The sequence below is a fragment of the Grammomys surdaster genome, unplaced genomic scaffold, assembly GCF_004785775.1.
Source record: "Grammomys surdaster isolate TR1022 unplaced genomic scaffold, NIH_TR_1.0 125928, whole genome shotgun sequence".
NCBI classification, from domain to species: Eukaryota; Metazoa; Chordata; class Mammalia; order Rodentia; family Muridae; genus Grammomys; species Grammomys surdaster.
In genome coordinates this window covers 4,087,288-4,113,752 of record NW_021620751.1, presented here as the reverse complement: position 1 = coordinate 4,113,752, position 26,465 = coordinate 4,087,288, and the positions used below count along the sequence as shown (strand labels likewise).

The 26,465-nt window shown below is 40.8% G+C and overlaps 1 protein-coding gene across 1 annotated transcript in view; it reads right to left on the bottom strand.

Moving 5' to 3' along the window:
- Window positions 1-19,345, bottom strand: part of Parm1 (prostate androgen-regulated mucin-like protein 1) — a 98,189-nt gene extending 78,844 nt beyond the window's left edge. Inside the window, exon 1 of the mRNA XM_028752670.1 lies at window positions 19,085-19,345. Coding sequence (XP_028608503.1) covers window positions 19,085-19,127 — 43 coding nt within the window. The 5' untranslated portion in view covers window positions 19,128-19,345. The remainder of the gene's footprint in view (window positions 1-19,084) is intronic.
- Between the last annotated feature and the right edge of the window lie 7,120 nt (window positions 19,346-26,465).

The window sequence follows — 26,465 nt, the reverse complement described above, 5'->3', positions numbered from 1 at the left end:
CGGGACGAAAGAGAGAGAGAGAGAGAGAGAGAGAGAGAGAGAGAGAGAGAGAGAGAGAGAGAGAGAAAGGAAGGAAGGAAGCTGAGCAAGCCAAGAGGAGCAAGCCAGTAAGTAATATTCCTCCATGGTCTCTGCCTGAGTTCTTGTCCTGACTTTCTTGGTGATGGACTCTAATCTATAAGCCAAATAAATCCTTTTCCCTTTTCTCCTCAAGTTGGTTTTGGTCAGTGTTTTATCATAGCGATAAAAGCAAACAAAAGAACAAACAAACAAATCAGACTCATCTTTTAACTCTCTGCTTAAATCTGTGTGAATAAATCTTTTCAATAAATTTCTTGTTCTGAAATTCTGATCTGCAGTGAATCAAGAATCTTGCCTTCACTTGAGTAGAACTGAACTCTGAAAAGAGGTCTCAGGCTATAAGAGGCAGTGTAGAGCTGTGTCTCTGCATTATCCCCCTGCCTTTATTATTTAAAGTCACTTCTAAACTACTGAGGTTTGTGTATTAAGGAGGAGGGTGTTGTTGTTGTAGCTTATTTATTTTTGAGTTGAGGATGGAACTCAAGGCTTCCCTATCGTAGATGAACACTCTATCACACTGTCTACTCTTAAATTGGGTCTTTTGAGATACTCCTTATATTGGACTTTGATGAATGACATAAAGACCAAGAAGGGAAAACAACCATGACTGACTTCTGTGTGCATTGACATGACTCAGCCATTTTGCCTTCTCCATTTCCAGATCCACAACTTGAAAGGCCAACTTTTGCCTTTGAGGCAGAATGTGCACAAAATGAATGGATGTGTTGGAAGCCATAGCCCAAGTAAGCTTGAATAATTACTGAAACATTCAGAGGAGGGTTGTGAGGTTTTTGTTATTGTTTTAAAGAACTCTAAATCATTTAATGGTCAGAATCACAAAAGGAATATCAGGTGTTGACTTCATTGGAAGTACAGAACTGAGGTATTGGGTAACATCTTCAGGTCTTCTCTCAAAGAAAGCAGTGATCATCAGAACACACACAATATTTGATATAATTCAGGTACTTCATGGACTTCCAGGAGTTCATGAGGGAATCAACGGAGTTTGGGAAAGCCTCAGGTTAAGAAGCCATTTTCAGTCACAAGCAACAAATGCCAAAATTACCACTCACTCCTTTTTCTTAGTGAAGGACAGTGGAGGCATGGCTCTTCTCAGTGACCTTATTCCAACTGTGAAATACATTTTCAAGAAAGGTTTTTTCATCTCACTTTTCAAAACCTGAAAACATTGTAAGTAAGTTCATTCATTGGACTTTATTTCAGTCACCAGATCTGCCATTTATAATCTGTTAAATTAAGCCTATGCAGATCTTAATCATTTTCCATAGTATAAACTGAATTTTTATTTCAAAATGGTGCCATACAAGGAGAAAGCACTGACTAAGCTAACCTAGTAACCCTTTGAAAGCCATGGCCTGACTCTTTTAGAAGGTAACATTATATGACTTCAGCCTAAATTTTTATGATTGATTCTGATCTAACTGTTAATCAGGTTGCCCAAATTTACACTGCTCCCAGGTAATTTTCTGTCCTACAGAATTTCTTACCACAAAGAATAAAACTAAACTAAACCAAACCAAACCAAACCAAACCAAACCAAACCAAACCAACCAACCAACCAACCAACCAACCAACCAATCAACCAATCAAATAACAACAAATAAAGCAAAACCAAACTAAACAAACAAAACCCCTAAGCATTACTTTGGTGTAATGCTTTTTAAAAATTCATTTTTATAAAAATAAAATCAAGAAAATATATAAACAGTATAATCTTCACGTTCAGCACAATGAGGGCCAACATCACTACTGCTGATGGGACCCCACTACATTTCCTCTATGACCTCAGCTGGGGAAAATTGCTCTCTTACAGGTGCAAGGTGGGTAGGTGGGGTCTTTTGAACATGCTAGGGTAGGCCATCTGCATCAGGTGTCTTAAGAAAACAGGCAGTCAGGACTACTCAGTGCATACCAAGGGCAGACTTTACATTGTTTTCATAGTTCCAAGGCAGGAGCTGCATTTGGGGGGGAAGTCATGTAGTCAAACACAGGTCAGGTTAGGGTGCTTACAACCTTTGATGTTGGGGTGGGGATGTAGCTCAATTTGTGGAGTATATGAGTAGAATGCACAAAGCCCCAGGTTGGACCCCAGCAGCATCTAAAATGGACATGGTGACATGACACACATCTGTTATCCCAACACTCAGAAGTTGGAGGCAGGAGGATCAGAAGTTCAAGTTTATTCTAGGCTACATAGCAAGTTTGAGGCCAGTCTGGATATAGGAGACCCTCTCTCAACAGTGAAACAAACAAAGAAACAAAAAGATGAGGAGGAGGAAGAAGAGGAGGAGGAGGAAGAGGAAGAAGATGAAGAGGAGGAAGACAACTGTGAATGATTATACAGCAAAGAATATAGTCACACACCCCAATCTAAGCTGCTGCTGTTGGTAAAGCTGGATCAGAATAAATAACAGATAAAAACAAACAAACTAACAAACAAACTATTAAATACCAACACTCTTCCTATTAGTAAATGGCATGTGCCAATGCACCTTGACTCTCTGGTTCAAGTTTTCTGCAACTTCCCAGAAACCTGAAACCCAAGCCTGATTGCCAAGGACTCCTTAGTCACTTCCCCTAGAACTCCAACTGTGTCAGAAGGCTCTTGGTTCTTCTTGGGTAGTTCTTGCTGTTCCCTCTCAGTAGGCATTTCCTGTGGCTGTTGAACCTAGAGCTTTGGGGCCTATTGAGGACTTAGTCCTAGTTTTCCCTGATGTTTCAAGTGAGGTCTCAAGTTATAAGGGATGCCACCTCTGAAACGATAGCCAATCCAAACATGGGGGGAACTTGTAAACTTCTAAGTCAGCTTGGCTTGCCAAAGGAGACAGCAGCCTCCCTCACAAGCTGTGACCTATTTCCAGCCTCATCAGGCCATCCAGGGTTGGAGGGGCCCTAGTCTGCTTGGTTCCCAGGGTCATATGTCTCTGGAGAGGCTGGGATGTTCTCAGATATCAGTACTAGAAAAGCTCACTTTCAAACTTTCAGGTTTCTTGTCATTTCTTTTATTCTTTGAAAGTTATCATCCAGTCCAATCTCCCATGGAAAAGTTTGGTCACCCCAAACATGTGCCCCAAAGCAGACATATGAGCTGCCTGACCTGCTCACCCTTACATAACCAAGATCTCTAGATTAACTCTTTCATCTTAGATGTTTCAGAAAAAAAAAAGCCAAACACTGAAAGCTTCTAAACCTCTTTACTCTTGGTTTCTCAGGCACCGGTGCTGGATACCAGGCTCTGTCTGTGTTGTTTCAGAGGCTCCATGACCCACTCTGAGATTTTAGAAATATAATGACACACTTTATAATTCTCTCACACTTTGCAACTGCTCATCTCAGCATGAACCTGGTTCTCATCAAAGAGATTTGTTTATAGACTTAGGACTTGATCCCTCTCTTCTCTTACCTACATAGGCAAATAGGCTAAGTCACTAAATTTTCTATGGATGAAATTATATTTTTCCAGAGAAAGGAGTTTCAAGTGCTAATTTTCGTTCTGAATAGCTGTAATTAAAAAAGGTCCTCAAGTATGTATGTTCAGAGCCAAATAAATATTTCTGTTTGTGGTAATTATTAAGAAGAGAGAGATATGATTATAGGTCTTATAGTATAAAGTATTTTACTGGTCTATGAGAGGGAAAGTAAATTTTAGATTCTCAAGAAATATGAGGACCATTTGAATATTAATTTTCTGTAATGAGACATCTTATGCTACTTGAGAGCCTTTAGAAAATTCTAATTATTTTAGTAAGGAGGAAAACAGAAGGAAACATATTACATCATACATATCATACCTCTCTCTGTCACACACACATACACACACATATACAGGGCCACATACCTACACACACCAGTACACATTCACACATAGACACACACAGGTACATACATGTTCACAGTGCACACATATATTTTCACAAGACGCCCCCCCCAAACCTTCACAATGACAACCAGGCATTCAATCTCCTCAAATGTAACAACTTGTGCATTTTCCAGAGAGGCTTCTCATGAGCTCTTACATTCCTTCATCTTATGCTACACTATTCAGAAAGGGGTTCTTTTACAAATAGATCCTGTCCCACATAGAGTGCAAGTTTCCCGTTTTTACATAGCAGCAAGCTGCACTGAGAACAAGCAGGGGCTAATTTCATCTCCTGCAACCCCCTTTTCAGCTATGCAATATTAAAAGCCTAGGGAAGAAGTAAAAGCATGCTGAAGATTTCCTATGGGCACCCAAAATAGTACACATGGTATTGCTATTGCCTTGTCCAAATCAGAAAGTTCTAGAATCACCTTATAGCTTCTCACACGTGGCAGGCTAGCCTGCCAATCAAAGCTGCTATTGGTTTAGTACAATCTATTCTGTCTGGAGCTGTAGTGGGAGGCATTGACAACCTGATTAGTTTAGACTGCTGGTTTCCAGTGAGTCTCATATTTTAGAAATGTATAGTATTTCCTTCCCTGTTCCTTCCTTGTCTTTTTTCCTAATTTTTCCCTTGTCCATCACAATGCATAGTGTGTCACTGTTATTTAATGGTCAGGAACTAGGTAGGGTGTCTCCTTGTTATAAAGACATTGTTTTTTAATACCCACTGGATTGAGGTGGAGAAACATCTGATCTAAATAGCCTGAGTCTTTTGCCATCAAGAGAAATAAATAAATAAGCATAGGGCAAGTAAGACCCTGAGCTATTAAGAGCTGGAAAGGGGAAGAAAGCTTCCAAGAGAGCAGAAGCCTTGATTCCAGCTTCTAGTTTTCAGACCTGTGAGAGAATAAATGGCTGTTGTTTAAAGCCATACAATTTTGTGGTAGTTTATTATGGGGCCTAAGGAAACCGAGACAATAAGCTAGTCTATATTTATAACCGAGCTTGGCAGGTGGGCATGGTTCAGGGGGACAAGAAGTTCCCAGCAGTTTGCAGGGAGTAATGCTTAAGGACAAGAGTGATTTTTGCAACTTCTGTTGCTGGATAATGAAGAAAATAGAAGACAGTGTCCCAGGAAGGCCTACTTCCTTCTGAATGTCTCCAGTCTTCGTTGCGGACACTAGGACAGATCTCTGGTGTCCCAAGTTCAAAGGAGGAAAGTGTCTTTTTAGTGACATTAAAAACCCAGAAATGAAAGTTTCTTCTTTGATATATCCCTTATACCACAGATGTTGGAGAGGCTGAGAAGGATTGTCATGGCCACCCATGACAATCACTAGGCTTGACACCTTTCTTCATGTCCATAAGGACATTTGCTAATCAAAAGCCACCTTTTTTTGGCCCTCTACATTCTGGAGGGTTTGTTGGAGTTTTAGCTCTGAGGAATAGTTTATTTATACTTACCTTGAAGAAATTTTTGTGACCGTGTATTTTTAAAACAATATCAACAACTAACTTTTGTCTGTTTGTTGTTTTATTTTGTTTTGAGACTTGAGTCTCATGCACTCCCAGACCGGTCTCGAACTCACTATGTATGTAGCTAGGGAGCCTTATTACCTGCCCCTCCTGACTCACCCTCGTGCTGGAATTCCAGGCTGGTTTATAAGCTGTTTTTACGATACATTTCAAAGGTTAAACTGTGGTTTGCAACAACAATCTTGTGTTTAAACAAGAACACACACCTAAATAGAAACACAACTTAGGCATTTTATTTCTTTTCCCCAACAAATGTATTTTTCAGAGGATGGCCTGGATGGCCTTTTTTTTTTCTACAAATCCCCAAATAAGTTAGCACTAGCTCTACCCATTGAGTCTTTACTCGACAGTCCCTGCTGTGTTCACATGAGTAGACAGAGTGGAATTTTCTTCCATAAGAATGTGCTGGTGGTGTGGCTATGCGAACATAGCAAGCATCTTTGGAAAGTATTTACAATTCCTTTCTAAATCTCATTTGCTCCTGTGTCATCAGGCCACTGGGCTCTGCCAAGCTTACTCTCTGTCTTCTGTGTTTCTTCTAGGTCCATATGGTACTCATCTTTGAACAACTCTCAGTTCGAACACTTGGTATTGGATGTCTCAGGTTGTTTACTCTGTGAAGATATTACTTCTCCCAAAAGTCCATGCTGCAGTTCTCTGTGGTCATCTACATCCCTATGAGTGGCCATGGACAATGTCTTTCTGTCGCTCTGTGTTAATATGTTGCTTTAATAACTGACTATAAGCCTTTGAATCTTAACTCTGAAGGAGAAAGGGCAAGGTTGGAAGGGCTTTTTTTCCCCTGAAGTCAGGTAATTTAATGTTTACATGAAAACATGAGTCTCCATTCCACCATCAACTAGCTGTGAGACCTTGGACTCCACATCTCTAAGGTTCAGTTTCTTTAGTTCAATTTGACAAGTATTGAGCATTTGCCCCATGGGTTCATGGGATGGAGGAGCATGAAGCTAAGACATGCCCCTTGTTCTCTAGAGGTTCAGAGACCCAAACAACTTAATGAAGTCTGAGCTGGCAAGCTGACAAATTCTGGTCAGTAGAAAACAGTGGAGAGAGATGTGCATGAGGAAGCAGCACTAGCAAAGAGTCCTGTAGGGATACAGCAGGTCTTCCCTTCTAGAGACCAATTCACCAAAGATGATGTATGTGTTTCTTAGCCTTTTATGACATGATTACCCATACTGCCTTGTCCTCTAGAAGGGTCCCAAGTCACTTGTTAAAAGGGTGGAGCTTACCTCTGTATCCAACAGTGAGGCTTGGCAAACCTCTATTCTAAAAGCTCTTCTAAAAATAATTTTAATTTTTATTGGACATAAATTTTTTTATATAAGATATTCTGGTTACTTTATCACCACACTACCAGTTCCTCTAAGAAATTCCCCATCTTCCCACCCACCCAAATATGTAGCCTTCCTATCTCTCTCTCTTATTAGAAAATAAACAATCAACTAGAAAAAAAATCAAGAAAAAAAAAAGAACCAAACATATACAGACACAGAGATACACACACTTGAGCTCACAGAAATCCCATAAAAACATAAAACTAGAAGCCATAACATATAAGAAAACATCTATAATGTTAAAAAAAAAAGGCCAAACAAAGCACTATGAGACAAAACATACCTTGAAAAGTACTATTGAGTTCATTTTGCCTTTTCCACCTACTGTTGGGCATGGGGCCTGTCAGTGTGGATTATATAACCAGTGAGATACTTTATTTATCTTTTGTAAGTGATTGTCAATTGGAGATAGGCTCTGGGTTAGGATGGAGATCCTTTCTAAAACCTTTTTCTAACAAGAATTTAATCATATACTAAATGATAGAGTGTAATGAATCCCTCTGTAACCTTTACTCAACTTCATCAATCACTAATTGGCCACCATTTCTTCATATAACAGTATCACAACCTATTTTTCTAATGCCATATTGTTTTGAAGCTAATCTTAGGAACAACGGCGTTTCTTCTGTAACTATGATAAAGTTATTGGAAAGTACTGTGACAAAAACAGATTTGGTGGTGAGATGTCTGCTGTCTCTGTAGAAGAAGAAGGAAAACAATCATGATCATGGTTAAACGAATCAAAACCTCAGCCTCACTAAACAGCAAGTCAATGCTCTCTTTTTACAATAGTGTCCTAATCTTCACGATTTAATTTTAGAGATTTGATTGCTTCAAAATCTGAATAAGTTTCACAGGAGGGATTTGTTGCCCTGTTCTTACATCTCGGTTCAATCTACAGGTTTCTCCTTCTCCTGCACATCTTTCTCTCAGCCTCTTTCTTTTGTTCCTAATAATCTATTTATTGAAGAAACCAGGCTGTTGATTCTTCTGATGACACTCCTGTTGTCTGTTGCTTTCTGACTTCATTCTCACAATATCCACTATTACCTTCCCCAGTTGGCTCATGAAGCTTTATCTCTTTAAATGTGGCATGGGACAGACAGTATCTGGTTTCTTCAAGATGTAGGCAGCCACCAATGATCAAAAGCCACTGACTCACAAGGCTGTGTGTTAAAGGGACTGTTTCAATTGTGTGTTCTGAACTACCTAGCTTTGATACTTCTACAGAGACAGCTGATATCTCACCACCAAATGGTCATTCACACGGTGGTGCACTCACAAAATAGAAGCAGAGTGAGATCCAGAAACCAATTGGTGAACAATATTTGATTCTTTGTGTTATTTTTCAAAATAATTTGTTGATGTATTAGCATCCTTTAGTGAAGATCAGTAACATCTGTATTATTTCATTGTTCCAGTTTCAAGATCATTTTGTACTCACGAGTAAACACATTTAGGAAGTTTCAGTCTATTCTCATTATTCTTATCAATGATCATATTGTACCTTCTTTGATCAGTAACTATCATTAAGCAACTTTGATTCTTTTGGTAAGTCATGAAAAGGTCTTTACTTCCTGGTCTAATAAAATACTGCGGTCATCTAATCAGGCATGGTGGAACTAGTTACTTCCACAAGGAGCTGTCATTTTGTTAAGGAAAATGGCACTTAGACTCTACCATATAAACATCTGGGAGAGTCCTAAGCAAATTTGAGTTCATTCTCCTTTCTTACTAGGGGAATAGTCAATCCTGTCTGGCCTAAATAGTCTCCAAAAACTAATGATCCTGTGTGAGGACAGTGATCTTAAGAAGAGATGATGCAAGGCAGGTTTACAACCAAGGCTATAACTGTTGGGATCAAAGTTGGGAAGACAAAGTGACTTAGCAGCTATATTGGCTGTTCAAAATAGTGAGGGTAGAGATGAGTAAAGGTGAATGCTGTAGGCTCAAATCCTAGCTCTGTTGATTATCAACTGCATGTGATACTACTTACATTTTGAAGCTCTGTGCCCTCAACTGCAAAGTGAGTACAGTATTCCTTCATAAGGCTATTGGAGGATCAGATGATGTTGTAGAAGAAACAAACACAGAGTGATATGTGGTACCCAGTAAAGCTAAAAATGTAACAAGCTGGTCCCCAGCAATGTGCACAGTTTTGTCAAAACTGAAGGGGTTGTTTGGAATCAGGCCTCAGCTGCTTCTTATCCTATCTGCCTGTCCAGCACACCTGCATTATTCTCTAAAATTGTTCTCTCAAAATGCTGCAGAGGATTAATAATGGCTCCTCCAGCATCTTCCTAAACCACATTTTATTGATTGCTTTATTGAAAAGATGATATCATATATTGAATGTTGCCAAAGGAAATAAATAAATAATATATCCTTCTGAGGCCTATTTTTCTTATTTGATATCTAAGTCAACAACTTTCACTTTGAGAAACTTAGGATGTTTTTTAATAAAAATAGATCCCATAGTAACAAATGCTAAAGAGATTTTCATTTTTAGAAGAAGAGAACTCTAACGTCATGCCTTAAGTGCTGATCTGGCAACTCAGAGCCTCTTAGTGATCCAAGATGGTGGTCCTCAGTAATGCCTTATATGGCATGTGAGCTTTAGAAAATGTAGCATTAATATGTTGTCATTCTTTTCCAAAACCTTCTCTACCCATTATATCAGTGCTGCCCTGTAAACCTTTCTGAGGTGAACTGCTTCTCTATGGTTTTATTTTTAAGGCTCTGTCAGAAAGACTTTTAAGTCACTATGTTGAGAATTGCAACAGCCATCTTGCGGTTACTGTAGCCGCATGAACTGTTGCAAAAGATGGACTTGAAATATTTATAATGTTATTGAAAAATTCAGAGAAGGTGGGGGAATGGAGAGAGAGCGAGAGCAAGATCGAGAGGCTGGTGAATTCATGTGCTTCACACATCATTGCTCTTGGAGCTGAGGGTGTGGGAAATGGGAGGGGAGGGTATTTTGATGGCACAGTCTTAACAATACTCGCATTCCCTGCAGGCCCTGCAGTGTGAACCCAGGGCCACTTGAGTTTGATACCTCTCTGTTCACAGTCAAGGCTGTTGAACTCGGATGGTGGTGAGTTTGCCCTTCTTAAGAATGGACAAATGAAGCTCATGAAGTAAACAAGCCAAATGTTTTAAGTAGAGCATCATTGTTCCCTCACAGGTTACTTCTCCAAGTTGATATCATCAAGATCAGTATGCTCCTATGTTTGTAAAGATCATGCTCTCTCTGGTAGCTCCTACATAAAAAGTCATTCCTATTTTGAATAAGCAAGAAAACACAGATATCTTTTTGGTATCTAAAGACAAGACAGACATGCTGGGTAACTTTAACACCAACCATGTCAAGAGGTATCATCCACCTTCAGGATAAGTATCAAGTGCCCTTACACCTATCCTCTCTATTTTAGGACACAGGTTTGATTTTAGCTGCAACTTCAGGATCATTTCTAACCATTGCTTGGACTAAAACTTTAGGCTCATATTTCAAACTCATTAAGAAAGAAGCTATGCAGAGTCTCTAAGGCCAAGGAAGTCCCCATTATATCCTTGAGCATATTAGTGACAGACTTACACTTTCAACACTCAGGGTCAGAATTTACTTAACTTTTTCAGGCTTTCCTGGGAAACCTTCAGTTGTATTTCCTTTAGACTCAAATCATTTTCCATCACCAAGCTAATTTTAGTTATTGAGAAAATTCTCAAAATGGTTCATATAGTGGCATTCTATCCTCATCCTTTTGAGCTGAGCTCAAAGGTGACATTTTTTGTTTTTAAATTGGCCAGAGATTTAAGAAGTTTCATGTATTCTGAACTGATGTCCATAGTGTGGGAAAAGGCTACAATTTAGAAAGAAGAATTTCAGAATTCCATATATGTATAGCTGTAAAATAGTGGGTTTTAAAACTTAGGCTTTGCTTGTTTATGCTTTTTTTCTGTAAAGTGAGGACCAAAGGCCTGACTATTGTTTTTATAAAACACTATGTGCAAGCACTACTAGGCATAAATACCCTATAGTCAGCAAATTTTCCACATCTTATTTTTGGATGAGCTATGAAACATTTCCAATGAAGTATTTTGCCAATCTTGCAAGTATATTTTGAGCACCTACTGTGTGCCATAAAATATTCTTTCCCTGAGTATTGGCAGAAAAAGCAGGAAAGACAAAAATCCCTGTCTACTCAGAGCTGTGTTGTAGTGTGAGGTAGCAGTGAGGGGTGGAGAGAGACAGGCTGTGAAGAAGGCACAGACTAGAGTTAAGTAAGTGCATCAGGAACAGACTTGGCAGGGAGATTCTACTGTAATTTCAACACATTGACCAGGGTGCCATTTTGGGTTTTGCAATGTCCCCCAATGGTTCACTTATTAAAGGTTTGATTGCCAGTTCCTTGTTGGTCAGTGTTGGTGGAACCTGTAAGAAATGGCCAAGTGAAAGCTTCAGCCCACTGGAGGAGTGCCCTCCGAGGGCATTATGGGAAAACGTTCTCTTCCTTTCGTTCTCCTATGCTCAGTCAGAGGGAAACATGTTTCTGCCACCCCAAGCTTCTATTAATGTAGTATTGTCCCAACACAGGCCCAAAGAAGTCAGCTATTGTTTGAGAACCGAAATTTGCCAAACTGAGTCAAAAGGAATCAATCCTCCTCTTTCCTGATTGAGTATTTGTTGTAGTTTCAGAAGGGTGACCAACAATGGCAGTCTAGAGGTTAGGGAATCCTCTGTGAAAAAGTCTGTTCCAGATGGAAGAGTCAACCACAGCATGCTATAAGAAAGATGACAGGGGTGGAATTGGGTTGGGGTAGGGATGTAGGAGGGTTAGGAGTAGGGGTGGGATGGGGTGTGCTGCTGGGGCAAAGTGAGAAAGTGAAAGCCAGAAAAGAAGACAACCAGGTTCAAAAACAAACAGACCAGATGTCGATTGTCTCTTTATGGATTTGACTTTCTGTCAAATGTAGTGGGAGGCCTTTAGAGGGCTTAGCCTGGAGCAGGGACACCTAACACCCAGGCATTTCCAACAGACCCATCATGTCCCTGTGCAAAACAGATCTCAGGAAGAAAAGTCTGAGAAGTGATGGATCTGGGAAGCCATTGTGGTATTCTAGGAAAAAGATGGTGGTGGCTCTGCTCAGGACCAGAGTAATGGAAGCACTTGACTAAATTATCTTAAAGAACTGAATGGAGGATGCTTAGAGGAAGAGGGCCTACTAGCTCTAAATTTACATTATCTACTTTCATTCAAAGATCTGATAATCTTCTTGCTTCCCTTTAACTGGAAAAGGGCCCCTTGCTATGCCCAAGTCATCTAGGGAAATTTTGACTAGCTCAAGCCATCTTCTTAACCTGTTTCCACATGTAATTTTAACATTATATTTCCCTCCCAAGCATTTCCTAGAATATAAATGATGAAAGATTGTTTGTTCTTGAAGGTCAACCTTCTGTCCTTGCTTAGATATACTTGCTCAATGCTTCAAAGAAGGAGAATTTTGGGGCTTTCCTCTAATGATGTCACCTCCATCAACATTGCAATTTTTAAGGCAAAATGTCCAGGCCTCCTCATCATGCAGCATGCTTTGGTGCACCTTTTTATGTGTACGCTGACATGAGAACACCCATGAGAGACATGCAGCCAGTCCACCCAAACCTTGCCTTCTTATCAGGCCAAAAAAGAGGTCCGCAGTATCTCAGACTTTGTAAAGATTCTCACACAAGCAAAAGACAGAGAGGTCTCCTCTTATTCTATTGTATCCTCTCTCTCTGTTACAGACCTGTGTCTTTGCACTTGGGTACCAAGAATTTGAACACTCGCATGGCAAAGACTTTACCTATGGATCCATATCCTCAGTCCTCTGGTTTTCACAATGGTGAAGCCATCATGAAGGACTAGTGACTTATAAAAGAGTCCCAGGGAGCTTCCTTGAGTCCTCTACTGTACAGCTACACAAAGAGAAGGCACCATGTACTAACGAGAAAGTACACTCTTATGACCCAGAACCCCTAGCAAGCACCTTGATCATGAACTCAACAACCTCTGGAATTTCTGAGAAATAAATAATTGTTGTTCATAAGTTACCCAATATGTGGACTAGGCTGTTATAACAGAGTGAGTAGAGTAAGATCTCAGAAGTTTTTCTAATCATCTCCTGAAAGGCTAACCCCACCAATAGCTTTCTATCACAGGTGCAATGATAAATAAATAAATAAACTCAGTAATAAGGTTATGCTTTGGTACTGTACAAATAATGGAAGAATATCACAAATGTAAAACATACATACTTTATTAGTTATTTATTAACAAATACAATGTGATCTAACCAATGGTAGCCCCAACTGTACAACCACGAAGACAAAAAACATTCCCTCTCTACCTAATTCCTTTTATGTTCAACACCCATATTGAACCCATATATCTTTGTTTTCTGGCTTAGGGAAAAGAAAATCAGAATTTAGAATGTAAGAAGAGGTTGTATTCCATTACTTACCATTCACATCAATAGACATATTTTTTAAATATCATACACAGTAATTTTCCACAATTTCCCTTACTTAACAGTTAGCTATTCATAGACTTTTTTTCCTTGAGAATAAAGAGTGCAAATTTCTTCCAAAATTAAACAGCTTAAAAGATTTTTTAAAATATCTACCTTAAAATTCTGCCTAATGTGTTGCCTCAGGGTCTATATAGCCACAGCTTTTTAAGTGATACCAATAAATCTATCCAGCAGGAATTATATAAAACTTATATAATTAATATTTGTAAGATGTCTTAAGATCTTGGCAAGAAAATAGGTGCTGAAATCCAAAGCTATTCTATAACTTTCTCTTTAAATCAGCTGCCAGCTATATTCCAGACAGCTTCTAAATCCAGCTACAAGCAAAAATATTGCTACTACTAGAAATATACTATTTCTTTTAAAAAGAAAGGGTCAGAAAGGTCCATTATGATGGATCAAAGAAGCCATAGAAATGCCATCAGTTGGTCAGAAGCCCATCACAGTTAATGGGCACGGACTCAGAATCAAAATATCTCACTGGAGTGCACACTATCCCATATTCTAATGAATACAGTTGTTAACCAAGAGAGCTGCTGTTAAATGTCCATGTTTCCCCCACAAACAGACTTTAACTGAAATGGTACTGGTCAGCTAAGGCCCCATGAAGCAAGGGTCAAACTGAAGGTCATCCTTCAACAGGCCTATTCCATAGGTGGTCTGAAGATGAAAGGCCTAAGTAGAGTTGCCAGAAAATTACAGTAATCTCTGGTGAACTTGAATATTACACAGGCTATATTTAGAGTCACTATTTATTTGAAATTCAAATATAAGTGGACAGTCTCAGTTTTTATTTACTAAATGTGGCAACAATGAGCCAAGGAAAAACCAAGCTAGAACACTTTCTGCCTCATGAAAGCATCTATGGACAGAACCCCACGCTTCTCTACTTCAGCTAATGGGTCGTATTACTTAGAAAAATGACAAAGCTTTCAAGGTGTGTAAACAACATTAAAAAACATAAAATGAAAGAAATGGGCTGTGCTGGAGTAAAAGATCATTATGAATATTTAAAGGTACATACACCAGGTAAGTGTTACATCGGTTTCTGTCACTTAAATAATTTAAGATGTAATAAACTGCACACACAGGAGTCTGGCTTCATAGGCACGCTGCTTGTATATTAACCGGCTGATAACCTATTAACCCTACGTTTCCAGTGAGAAGGCAACTACAGGCTGTAGCAGACCTGGGCCATCTAATTCTTAGAGCTGGCATTGTCTTCTGCAGGAAACATTAACTTTTTCCCTTGGTGTCTCATGAGCAAGGCAAATAGTTGTCTCCTAAAATCTGATTGAGGGACAGTTCCTTTAAAAAGAAGGTACATAGTTCTAGTGACTCTAATAGGAATCTTTTATTTGCAACGAGTTTCACTGAGATAACAACATGGTTTTAAAAATGCCACTGTCTACTTTTTTGTAGGTTTCATGTTCCCCCTCCCCCACTCCCAAGTGAAAATGACTGTTTTAGCAAGTTGTCTTAGACTGTATGAATCCTTGATCAATATTTTCTTCATAAAAGCACAAGCACAATTAGACCAGGTTTGAAGTTCAATTAGACATCTGGCCGTTATTGAGGACTCTGGGTTCCGGAGAAAGTCACCCAGAGTCATCAGATAAAATGACCCATTTAATAGGAATTATCCCCAAATGTGTTGCCCTGGGGAATCTGACCTTTAAGATTCAGCTGACTTGGGCTTCCTAAATACACCATTTGCAAAAGTCCTTGGTGAGGACTTTATTCTACTTTAATCGTAACTGAACCTCTCAGCCCCCGCACCCCCCATCACTGTGCTATGTCTAAACTAAGGCATTCTTAACCTTTTAAATTAGGCATTTAGTGGCTCAGCTGACTGTCTCCCGAATTTGCATACTGAGTTTACTGGAGCTATCAGCCTTGGCATGTTAGTTGCAGTCTGTGATCTGCATAGTTCAAATGCAAACGTATCAGCTCCACTTTTGAAGGGGGTGACCTGTATATTCAGTGCTGAATATGGTTATCTTTATTAAGGTTAACAGAAGCAAAGGCTGACATTACTGAGCGTTTTCACGTCCCAGTGCTGGATACTTGTAGGTATGCTCAGGCAGTTAACATTTGCCCCAACCTTATGAGGTGATCCCCTCCCCTAATTTTAAATATAAGAAAGTACAAGGTGGTTAAGGACTTGCCCTGAACTAAGGTAGGTTCTATAAATAGTCAGGCTGCAGAATCTACTAGCTTCCCACAAAATCTTTGTGCCAGAGGACAGCTTGCGATTTTCAGGTCTTCTTATAAAAGGGAAGATGCCATGGCTTTCTCTGTGACCAGATTTCAGGGGAAAGGAATGCACACAACTCTCCCTCATTACTCCAATAAACCTTCCTGGGAAAGGAGGCTATTTTTCAATATATCTGTGATAGAGCTACTAAACTGATCCACATGAGGACTTGTGTGGGCAAAGAGCAGTATCTGATATTAGTCATCTAGAGAAGAGAGCTGATGGATCCAGAACACACAACACACACACACACACACACACACACACACAGAGAGAGAGAGAGAGAGAGAGAGAGAGAGAGAGAGAGAGAGAGAGAGAGACAGAGAGAGAGACAGAGAGACAGAGAGACAGAGAGAGACAGAGACAGAGAGAGAGACAGAGAGAGACAGAGAGAGACAGAGAGAGACAGAGGCAGAGAGAGAGAGAGAGAGAGGGAGGAGAGAGAGAGAGAGAGAGAGAGAGAGAGAGAGAGAGAGAGAGAGAGAGAGGAACAAGAGGGAGAGGAAGAGGCAGACAGAGAGAGCAGACTATAACTCTAGCTCTCTTGGTCTTGCTTACTAGAGGACCAGTGAGTGTTTCGGAGTGCCTGAGAATAGGGTGCACTGCTATCTTCCTGATCCAGGGCTCAGGTGAGCAGAGCAGACCCAGAACAGAAGTCAGATCACTGGCTTTTCATATATATGGGTTGCTCGTTCTTACATAATGAATTATTTTTTTTGTTTTTTTAAGTGTGTAAAAAGACCATTTAAATGCATTTATAAACCTCATATATTTAAGCAGGGTTTTTTTTTTCTTTTAAAAATAATGGATGGGGCCACTCAACTCCAAGGGGCAGCCATGACAGTGGAATGAGCAAAAGCAAATGCAGACAGGAACCTTTTAGGTCTAGTCACTTGGTGGTTTCTGTCCTTCCTCCCTGCATAGTTCTTTGGTCAAACCTTGGAGACTCAGGACTGGACTTTAATTCACATATGGTACTCCTGTATATCCCAGCTAAGGTAATTCAGGGGACAAATGTGGAGCTCTCTCCTGTCAAGGCTTCTGATAATGCACACAAATCTTTAAATGCTCATTTTATGCACTGGAAGACACTATGCACACAACAAGGATTTGTTAAGCTAAAAATTAAAGCCTTGCTGTAACACTGTCTCTGGCTCAATCAGTTATCAGTTTAAGGGATTTGCTCAACTTTTTCTGAATTCTCTACCTCTGGAGAGAAAATAAAACAGGGGCGTGGGTAGGGGAAGCCATCCTCTGGTGAATGAATAGCTTGCCATGAAAGCTCCAGGACAAGCTGCCAGAACATGCCTGCTATTATCCAGAACCTTCTAGAAAAATAAACCAATCTGAAAATCCTTTACTTTGGAATGCAGAGACTCTCATGAGGTATTTATGATAATTTTTACATTATTTTCCGGCCTATTTATGGCAAGCAGTTTTATTAACGAACTGTCCATGGAATTCATTCAGATTCACAAACTCCAGAGAAAGCTGCCCTCAGCCTCTTGGCTGCCTGTATGGGACAGCACCTTGAATAAGTAAGGGAAAGAGGCAATATGTCTTTCTCAGCCACAGGAGCCTATGACCCTGATGGCTCTGATACCACTTAGAAGCCTGGAGGGCATAGAGCTGGGGCTGCTCAACCAGTCTGTGACACAGCAGCCACCTGGCTCTGGGGGAGGGGGAGGGGAAGGAAGAGGGGGAGGGGGAGGGGATGGGATTGGACAATTCTTCCTCTCAGCAGAATGCAGCTAAACAGTAAGACTAGAAAATCAACCAATCAAGCATGCATCAATCAATCAATCAATCAATCAACCAATCAAGTAAATCATCTTATTTGAGCTTCTTGTTAGGATTAACTTGCTTTTGATTTGCCAACTGCCAGGGATGTTAAAAAATATTAAGCAAATAAATAAATAAATAAACTAATTAATTAATTAATGGATAAAGGTGCAAACTCAATGTAAGCAAGCAAAATCTATCCATTAGCCCCTGCAGGTTTTCTATGCTTCCTGAATGGGTTCCCTTCCGCATCCGTTTGTAAACATCTATCCTTTGAGGACTAGGGAACTACCTTTGGAGGCAATCCAGCTGGGAAGGCTATTACACTTTCATATCTAAGGGCTCCTCTCTCAAGAAGGCTGCTCCGTGGAAGTCGAATGTTCCAGAAAGATCCGCAGGCAGTTCTCTAGACCTTGCAGATCAGGAAGCAGAAAGGCTCTCCCAGACATTAGCATGTAGAGGAAAAAAACCATGCTATTGGCTCAAGCTGGGAAACTTTCCCTTAAACTGTATTATCCTCTGAGTGCCGCAGGGAAGCTTCTAGCTTCTTTTTAAGGAGTTGTGACTTTTCTTGGGTGGGGGTGGGGAGGCACATTTACAGGAACCCAAGCAATTCAAGAGGGGAAGCACAAGAATCTCCAATCCGCTTGAACTAGGAGGCTTCCTGTCGTTCTTGGATAAACAGACCAGACTGCTCTCTTCGGTTACTCTTTCCCGTCCACCCTTCTGACCCCGTGTCTTGTTCAGTATCCATAGTGCTTTATTGGGCTACACTTTTCCTGGACAAAAACCTAGGTACCCAACTCCAGATTGGTGGTGCCTGGTTTCATCTTTGCAGTCCGCGGGTTGGCTTGGGTTGACTGCCCAAGGTCGTGGCTGCTAGTAGTCCCTAAACCATCAAGAGCAGGAGTGCGATAGACAGAACAGGAAGGGGAAGAAGGGGGTGTGTATCCCACTTTTACCCAAGTTACTAGTTTCAGACAGAGGGCCACAGTTTTGGAAGGCTCTTGGCCACAGTAGACCTACAATCTTCAAACAATGATCGTAAACTTGACCCTAACTTGGGCCTCTACACCTGAGACTGTTTGTGCAGCATCACCCCTAAGCCTTAGTGAAAGGGATACCCGGGTTCCAGAGACCTCTAAGTCCTGGCGCGCTAACCAGTCGGGTCGAACGCACTCGATGCTGAAGTCCTCCTAGTAGCGGCCTTATCGGACCCCTGCCCTGCCTCTGTATCCCACATCAGGAAAAACCACCGCAAGAAGTGATGTCTAGGGCTGTCTGTGGCAGGTGCGCCCCGAGACCACAGCAAACAAGAGAAACCTTAGAGAGCTGTCGTCTCCCTGCGGGATTCGGTGTTCTAACGCACCAGCTAGCCGACCACCTGTTTCCCAGAGAATGAATTTGTGGGGGGCTCAGGCTGCCACAGCAAAGACCCAGTCGTCCCTCCCCTCCGGGACCGCCAAAACCGAGGATCTCAAATCCAAGCGCGCACACCCCTGCAGACCCACTACCCTCCAGTGGTGCCTTATTTCCTGGTGTCGCCCCTCTTCCCATCAGCCGGAGCCTGGTGCTGCCTCCCTAAAGCCCCACTCATCTAAGGTCCGCGCCAAGTACCTGCGGTGAAGATGCAGAGGGCGATGAGCGCCTTGCAGACCATGTTACTCCGGTGCTCGGTACCGAGCTGGATGCGACTAGGGAAAGAGTTTCTTGGGGCAGACCAAGTGCTTCAAGGCACTGGCAGCTCCTCTTCCGCTGGTGGGCTACCGGAGGAGTGAGGAGGAACTGACGCCGGGCGCGAACAGTCCAGGCAGCTTCGGTGTCTGGCGGCGCAAGGCGAAGCGGAGGTGGCGCGGAGAGTCAGCTGTGTGCCCTGCGGCGCCAGGCGCACTTCTGCTCCATCTCAGCTGCGAGAGCCTGGGCCCGCCTGCGCCGTCGCCAAACCCCTCCCATCCGGCCCTCCTGCGAAGACAGGGCCACCCCCTGGCCTTCTTTCTCCCAGCGCGCCGGTCCCAGGAGTCCCAGCCCAGAGCGGCCTCTGCTGGACAGTGGACGTTAGACTTGAGCTTTCAGTGGATTCAGCCACAGCTCAGGGAGCTTTGCACTGTTCTGAAAGCTAAGGCAAAGCAAAGTGTGACTAGGTCCCTGCCCTGAGGAATCCAACTCAGCTTTGCTTATGAAAACTCATTACCTTAGAGAGGTGACCTGGAGGTCACCTCAGAGAAACAACACGTTTCTTTCCAAGTATGGGATGAAGACCTTTCCCTTCATTTTCATGCAAACAGCCGTCTGTGTACATTAAACTCTCACCGCATTTCCTGGTGCCTATTCAACTCCACAGCCAGAAGAAATACCACTATCAGGTGATGTGATCACAAGATAACCGAACCAGCTGTCTGACTAGTTACTATGCTAAAGTTCCTTCTACTAACCCAGAGACATAAACCTTATTATTTCACAGGGAAGAAATCAAAGGCATCAGAAATTAAGGAATGTATTATGTTCATATAGTTTGTAAGAATTGTTTGTACACCAGGTCTATAATAACAATGTAATAATAATATGTTGTTATATAATAAGTAATGCTAATAAACAATGATAAGAAATAACAATAATTTCTGAGAAATGGCAATAGGCTATGTGTTGGACAATGTACATTCACGTACTACCCAAGTCATTTACTTCCCATAACAACCATCCCAAGCAAGTACACTGCATCCTCATTTTCTGGGTAAGACACATGTTTAAGTGCTTTCCCAGGCCTTGTAGTTAGGCAAGGGTAATCAGATGCTTTCCTGGGCTCATTCTCCATATTGAATGTCTCTCCAAAGATCAAGGCTTCCCCAAAGTGGGGTCAAAATGGACCTTTCATTTCATTCTTTTTTCACCCTCTTGAACCTAGGACATATCGGCTGCATGTCACATTTTTCAGCTTGGTGCAGTCTGAGCCTGGTGGCCCCTAGTCACTAACTAGAGCTGACAGTTGTAAGAGAAAAAGGACCCTTCCTAAGGCATTGAAACTCTGGTTGCCATCAGCAGCTCTGCAGAACTGTTTTCCCGTTGTATGCTGTGCTGTTTTCCTCATGTAACAAGACCAGCTTTTTTCATTAGCTGCGGCCAGGTCAATTAATTCTATGCTGCACCTCGCCGGCACCACTCCCAGATCTTGGCAGTAGTTTCGAAATAGACTACACTGGGCTCATAATTGTCCTATGATCATTACATCATATGTCTCGGGATATGAAGCAAAAGATATTGCAAGCAAGTGGTGAACCTCCTTTTCTGCTTCCCTGGGCAGAAGAACTGGAAGATGCAAAGTCTTAAGCATGTTCCCCAAAGCCTTCTGGCCTTGTGTCCTTCTAGTGTCTAGCTAACCTATGTGATTATGAAGCATTTTGACATCTGGGCTTTGCTTGTCACAGAGTCTGCAACTACACATGGATCGAGCCCGACAGTGGGACTCTTTAAAGGCATTGTCAGGTGTCTTTCTCTTTATACAGGTTGATTTAAGTTAGTGACTCTAGGCAGACCTAAAGGGTTTTTTGAAGATTACATTACAGAAAAATTTACCCATCTGAAATTCAGCAAAACTTCTATCTAGTGTGCAAAGCATGTGCCCTCTAACCTTGCTATGGTGATGCTTTGCTGATCCCCATCTGCTAACCAGTAAAGATTACCAAGGCCCTTTTCACTGTATTTGGAATTGAGCCAAAATAATTTCTTTTATTAAAATCATTCATTTTAGTTTATCAATTTAAAACTTAAATTGATCAATTTAGTCAAAACATGTTTACTGTTCACTAGACCTTAACACTGGCTGTGAAAATAGATTGTAATATCTGGAGTAGGCTAAGTTGTACTTCTAAAGCAAGTAAGCCATCAGACCAACCCTTAGGCAGTAACAGGTAATTTGTCACCCAAGTTTTCTGTAGTTCCAGGTAACTACTTAGTGCCAGGATTGTCAGGGACCCTGTGTTATATCAGTGTATCAACATCTGCTCACATAATTAGTAAGATGGGGAGGAGAGAAAGGTAAAGATTAGGTGCATTATTTAAACCTCTCCCTAAGAAGTTACACTATATTATTTTGTCTATACTAGAGGACACAAAACTTTTTTTTCTGCCAGAGAAAATTTTATGTGGCCCCAGATATATAGATATATAAAGTAAATCAAACGTTTACTAACTAATCATAATTCACGAGTACATTTATTAAAAATAATTCTCTGGTTAAATATAGTTTTGCTGTTGATTAAAGATGAAAGCAAGGTGTCATAGAAAAGACATGGATGTGTATAGGCTTAGATTTTTCAAAACCGACTTTAATTATGGTTCTCTAACACTTCAACCTCCCTTCCAGTCCACCACACACCAGAGGTAGGGAAAAAGAAAGGTTAATAGGAAACAAGAGATGTGAACCTGTTTAGAAATAGTTCTTTGAGGTGATTCCTATCTATATTGTCAGTAGTCCACTCTACTAGCAAAACACCAAACATGAATCAGGAGTAGCAGCTCTGATTCAGAAGAAACTGTGAGCATTCACCAATTAGCACCAGTTCACAGCAGCAACAAGAAACAGTGAAATACCACAAGTTCTTTGTTGTATTTCTTTCTACAAAGTCATGACAAGCGAAGATTAGCAAAGACCAGCAAAGAATTGCAAGGTGAACCAATGCAAGAGCGTTGTTCACTGTCTGTTGGGTTATACTTATACTCTTTCCAAACCTCACATGCTCTTTCACCAGACAGCTTCTAGAAAAACAGGACATGTCTGTTCTTAGCAAAATGTCTTCTCATGTGTCTGCTTCAGCAAAACATCCTCTCATAAGACAGCTTCCAGAAGAAATTCACATGACACAACCGAGTCTCCAACAAAACCAGAAATTCTCACTTCAGATGTGTTTGTTTAGTTTTCTGTAAAGAATTTAACCATCACTGAACATTGGTTCCTGCTGGTTACAGAGCATCCCCAGCATTTCTGAGTGGGTCAGTATCTTTTAATTCACTTTTTGCTTATTCTCTGACAGTCTCATGCATACACACAGTGGATTTTAGTCCTTTTTACTTTTTATTTCCCTCAGTCACCACTCCTTCTCCTTCTGAAACCCTTCTTTCAAAAGTGAAAACATCCTTCACATAAACACACAGCACACAATGACAGCAGCACGTGTCGGGCATCTGAAACATTGTTAGAGATGCCGCCCAAATTCCAAGTCAAATTTTGTTTAATTATATTTTTTAATGAAACTGTCCAGCAACTCAAAATGCAATTAAAAAAAATCAAACATTTGAATACAATACAAGCCAAAGAGATACAGTTTTCTCCTTGTAAATTGAGGAACTAACAGTAGGAAAGTATTGGAAGTCTTTGTTTTCTGTAATTGAACCATTATGTTTCTGTAAAAGAAGGGAATTATGTTTATAGTAAGAAAACTAAAATTCATGAGGTACAATAATCTTGAATATGAGATGAGGTGTTTCAGGCAGTGTGGGCTGGGATTAGGTGGTGTGATGGAATGCCCAATGCTAAATGCACGTGCTATGTGTTCATAACCAAGGTTTCAGTGATGTCTCTAGATACAACACAGTCAAGGTTTACTAGAAATACCTTGGATCCATTTTTGGCTTTGAATTATTACCACCCCAAGTGTTTTTACAACCCCATATCCAGTTACATGTCTATATGCAGTTTCTTCCAGCTGTGGGCTAAAGCAAGTCAATGGCCAAGTCCAACTTCAAGAAAGCCAGGAACCTTAATCTACTCATGGAACAAGACAGAGAAGAGAAAGTCTAATTTGGAAGAGTTGTGTGGTACGCATCACAGTTGTTTATTGCCTCTGCCACTAGCAGGCTTCTACTTGTATGATGATGAATCAAAAGACAGGCAATACTATCTAGAATTAATTCTAGACAGATACTATGTAGCATTTATTGACCACTGCTGTGTGTTAGGAAAATTTCTGTCATTTGTGTGCTCATGTGAACACACACATATTTGTTTGCACTTTATGAAGTAGGTACTATAGGAGACCAGGGTATGCTACCCCGAAATATACCTCTTTGGCATAATAATTACTTTGAGAAATACGGAGAAGTAGGAGAAGCTCTGAGAGTAAAATAGAAGTTATTCTTCTGCAGAGGGGAATTTATAAATGAAGCATCCACTTGTAAGGATGTCTCTGTCTTGGTACTAGGAGAGGTAAGGATGCCTAAATTACTAGATGCACTGATCATGGGGAGAACAGTGGGTTAAGTCTGTGTAACAAACCTTACACAGCTTTCCAAAGCTTTTGCTGGTTACTTCCCCAACATACATTAACATTATTAACTGTTACTGTTATTATTATTATTAATTATTATTATTATCATCGTTGACTCATTCAGATAAAGATGGCTGTTAAGATTGAACTCAAAACTCCTGTTTGAGAGTTACTCATTCCTTGAGCATCTCCCATGTGTATGTTGTTGGGCATGTTCTTATTTTTTTCTCTTGTTAATCTGACTTTCATAAGAAGGGCTCCAAGCTAGAACCTTTTATATGATAAAGCCAAAATTGCTTTTCCTCTCCTATGATACCACCATCCTAAATTTGAAAATAAGTAACTAAGATACTTGGAGTTGAAAGAAACTGAAGGAGACTAAGATATACAACAGCAGGGAATGTGTCCTCCTAGGTGGGGTCAGGGATGAATTGTACATGTAATGGTTTGTTTATGCCTTTATAGCAAGAGCTGATTTCTTCAGAGACTTCTCTTAGTCCTTTTATAGTGTTCCTGAGGGATAAAATCTGAGAGAAATCTGCCTTTTACTGACTTCATTCCTTTTTGATCATTGTTAAAATGAATTTTTAGTGTTACGGACTTTCAACATTTTATAAAAACATTGCCCTTGACTGGCTTAGTTTTTGACATCCTGAATGTATTTTGTACTTCATGGACACTGTTAGGTGAGATATGCTGGGCCTCACAGAAATATTATTTCTGGACCTATACTCTCATGGTTGAGGAAAGAGAATAATCTGGGCTATAGAGCTGTGTGAGGTGGTGTAACAGTGACTAGGGGTGAGGTCCTCGTCTTTCTACCTGGCTAAAGAAGGACCTCACTCCCTTGGCACCTGTAGGAATTTGTATTAATGTTCTAAGGTTGCTATAACAATATACTGTACATTAAATGTCTTAAGAAACAGAATGTCTTTATTCTCTGTCATTCCTCCTCTCTCCTTCTCTTTTCTCTTTCCTTCCTTCCTTCCTTCCTTCCTTCCTTCCTTCCTTCCTTTCTTCCTTCCTTCTTTCTCCCTTCCATTTTTCCACAGTGTTGTAAAGTAATTTCACCATAGAACACACAGACACTCTAAAAGCCACATAGAAGTCTATATTTCTGGCTGCATGGAGAACTTGCCTAAATCATTCAACCTGGACCTTGATCATTCTTTTCCTTACATGCATAAACCCACGTCCTGGTTGACACACTTTGTTCAGCAAGAACAGTTAGGGACAAGTGAAACTACAAAAGACAAAAAAGCAAGGTTAGTACAGTTAAGGACTTTGCCAGATCCTGGAAGTACAGACTAAGTCATTGATAGATTCAGTCTTTGTTCTCATTTTGGCAGGTGATGGGGCGTCTGTGCCGGGTTCTAAGGTTAAAATGGAGCCTCCAACATGATGTCAGTTGTGCTAAGGTCTTGAGGCCTGTTACACCAGTGTCGGAGTACTGAAGATTGAACCTGGGGCCTCAGGTATCTTAGGCAATTGAACCTAGGCAATCACTGAACTGCATCCATGCCCTCTTTTTACTGTCTATTTTAAGACAAGATCTTGTTAAGTTGCTGTGGCTGGCCTTAAACTTGCTCTGTAGTCTCTGTGGCCTTGAACTTGTTACCCTCCTACTTCAGCCTTCCAAGTAGCTGGGAGTATAGACCTGCATATTTGGTTTTCAAAGTTCCAGAGTTCGGGTGCTAAGACTTAAGTGCTATAGGGTTGATTTATGACCAGTTTTCTCTCTCCTAGGTTTGGTAATGCCTGCCTTCTGGATACATTCTCATATGCGTTTTATCTGTGATGTACATTCATATGTTTTATTCCTATTCCAGGGCACCAGTCCTGTTATATTGGGGCACCACCATTACAATTTAATTTAGTTTTAATTAGTCCTTCAAAATGCTATCTTCAAATACTGGAAGACACATTGGAAGTCAAAGCTTCAACATATGAATCTGAAATATGAGTGTAGCATTAATTTAGTTCATAAATCCCATCTTCTATCTCCAAAAGTTTATTTTCTCTCACATACACAATTCATGCAGCCCACCCCCAACAGATCCAGGATTCTTAACACTTGCAGCACCAGCTCTATACTAAATTTCTCACCTGTCATTTCAACCATATATGGATAAGACTCAACATATGAGTCATTCCGAGTCCAATTCCTCACTCATCAAGAAACCAACAGTTATGTGCATTCAAAATACAGTTTGGGGAAGCCTTGTGGGAGTTCCCTCTCAACCGCATCCCAAGGGCAGAACAGATATATATAAGGGGCAATAAATGTGCAGAGAAGATGCTTTGGAGTACATTTGAAAACAATTAGGGAAGCCATTGAACAGTGAGAACATATTTCTGCCTGCTGCAGCGCTTCTCGACACACACACAACTGTGTGCTGAACATATTTCTGCCTGCTGCAGCTCTTCTCGACACGCACAGCCGTGTGCCGGGTTCTAGGAGGCATCTTTGTTGCTGCTGCACCTGAGCATCCTGCAAAGCTCTGTTCCTCGTACACCTTCCCACCATCACCTCTGTTCCAAGGCAGGAGTGCAGCTGCCTTAGGCCATAGCCGTATTTTATCTTTGCTGTATTCACTCTCCAGGAGCTGAAACACTTACACATTTCTTTGCTGTCTATATCGCTTGTCAGCATAGCTTTATCTTTCTCTTTCAAACTCTAATTAGTTGACATTTAATATTAATGACAAAATAAATTAAAGGCAATCACACAGACTGTG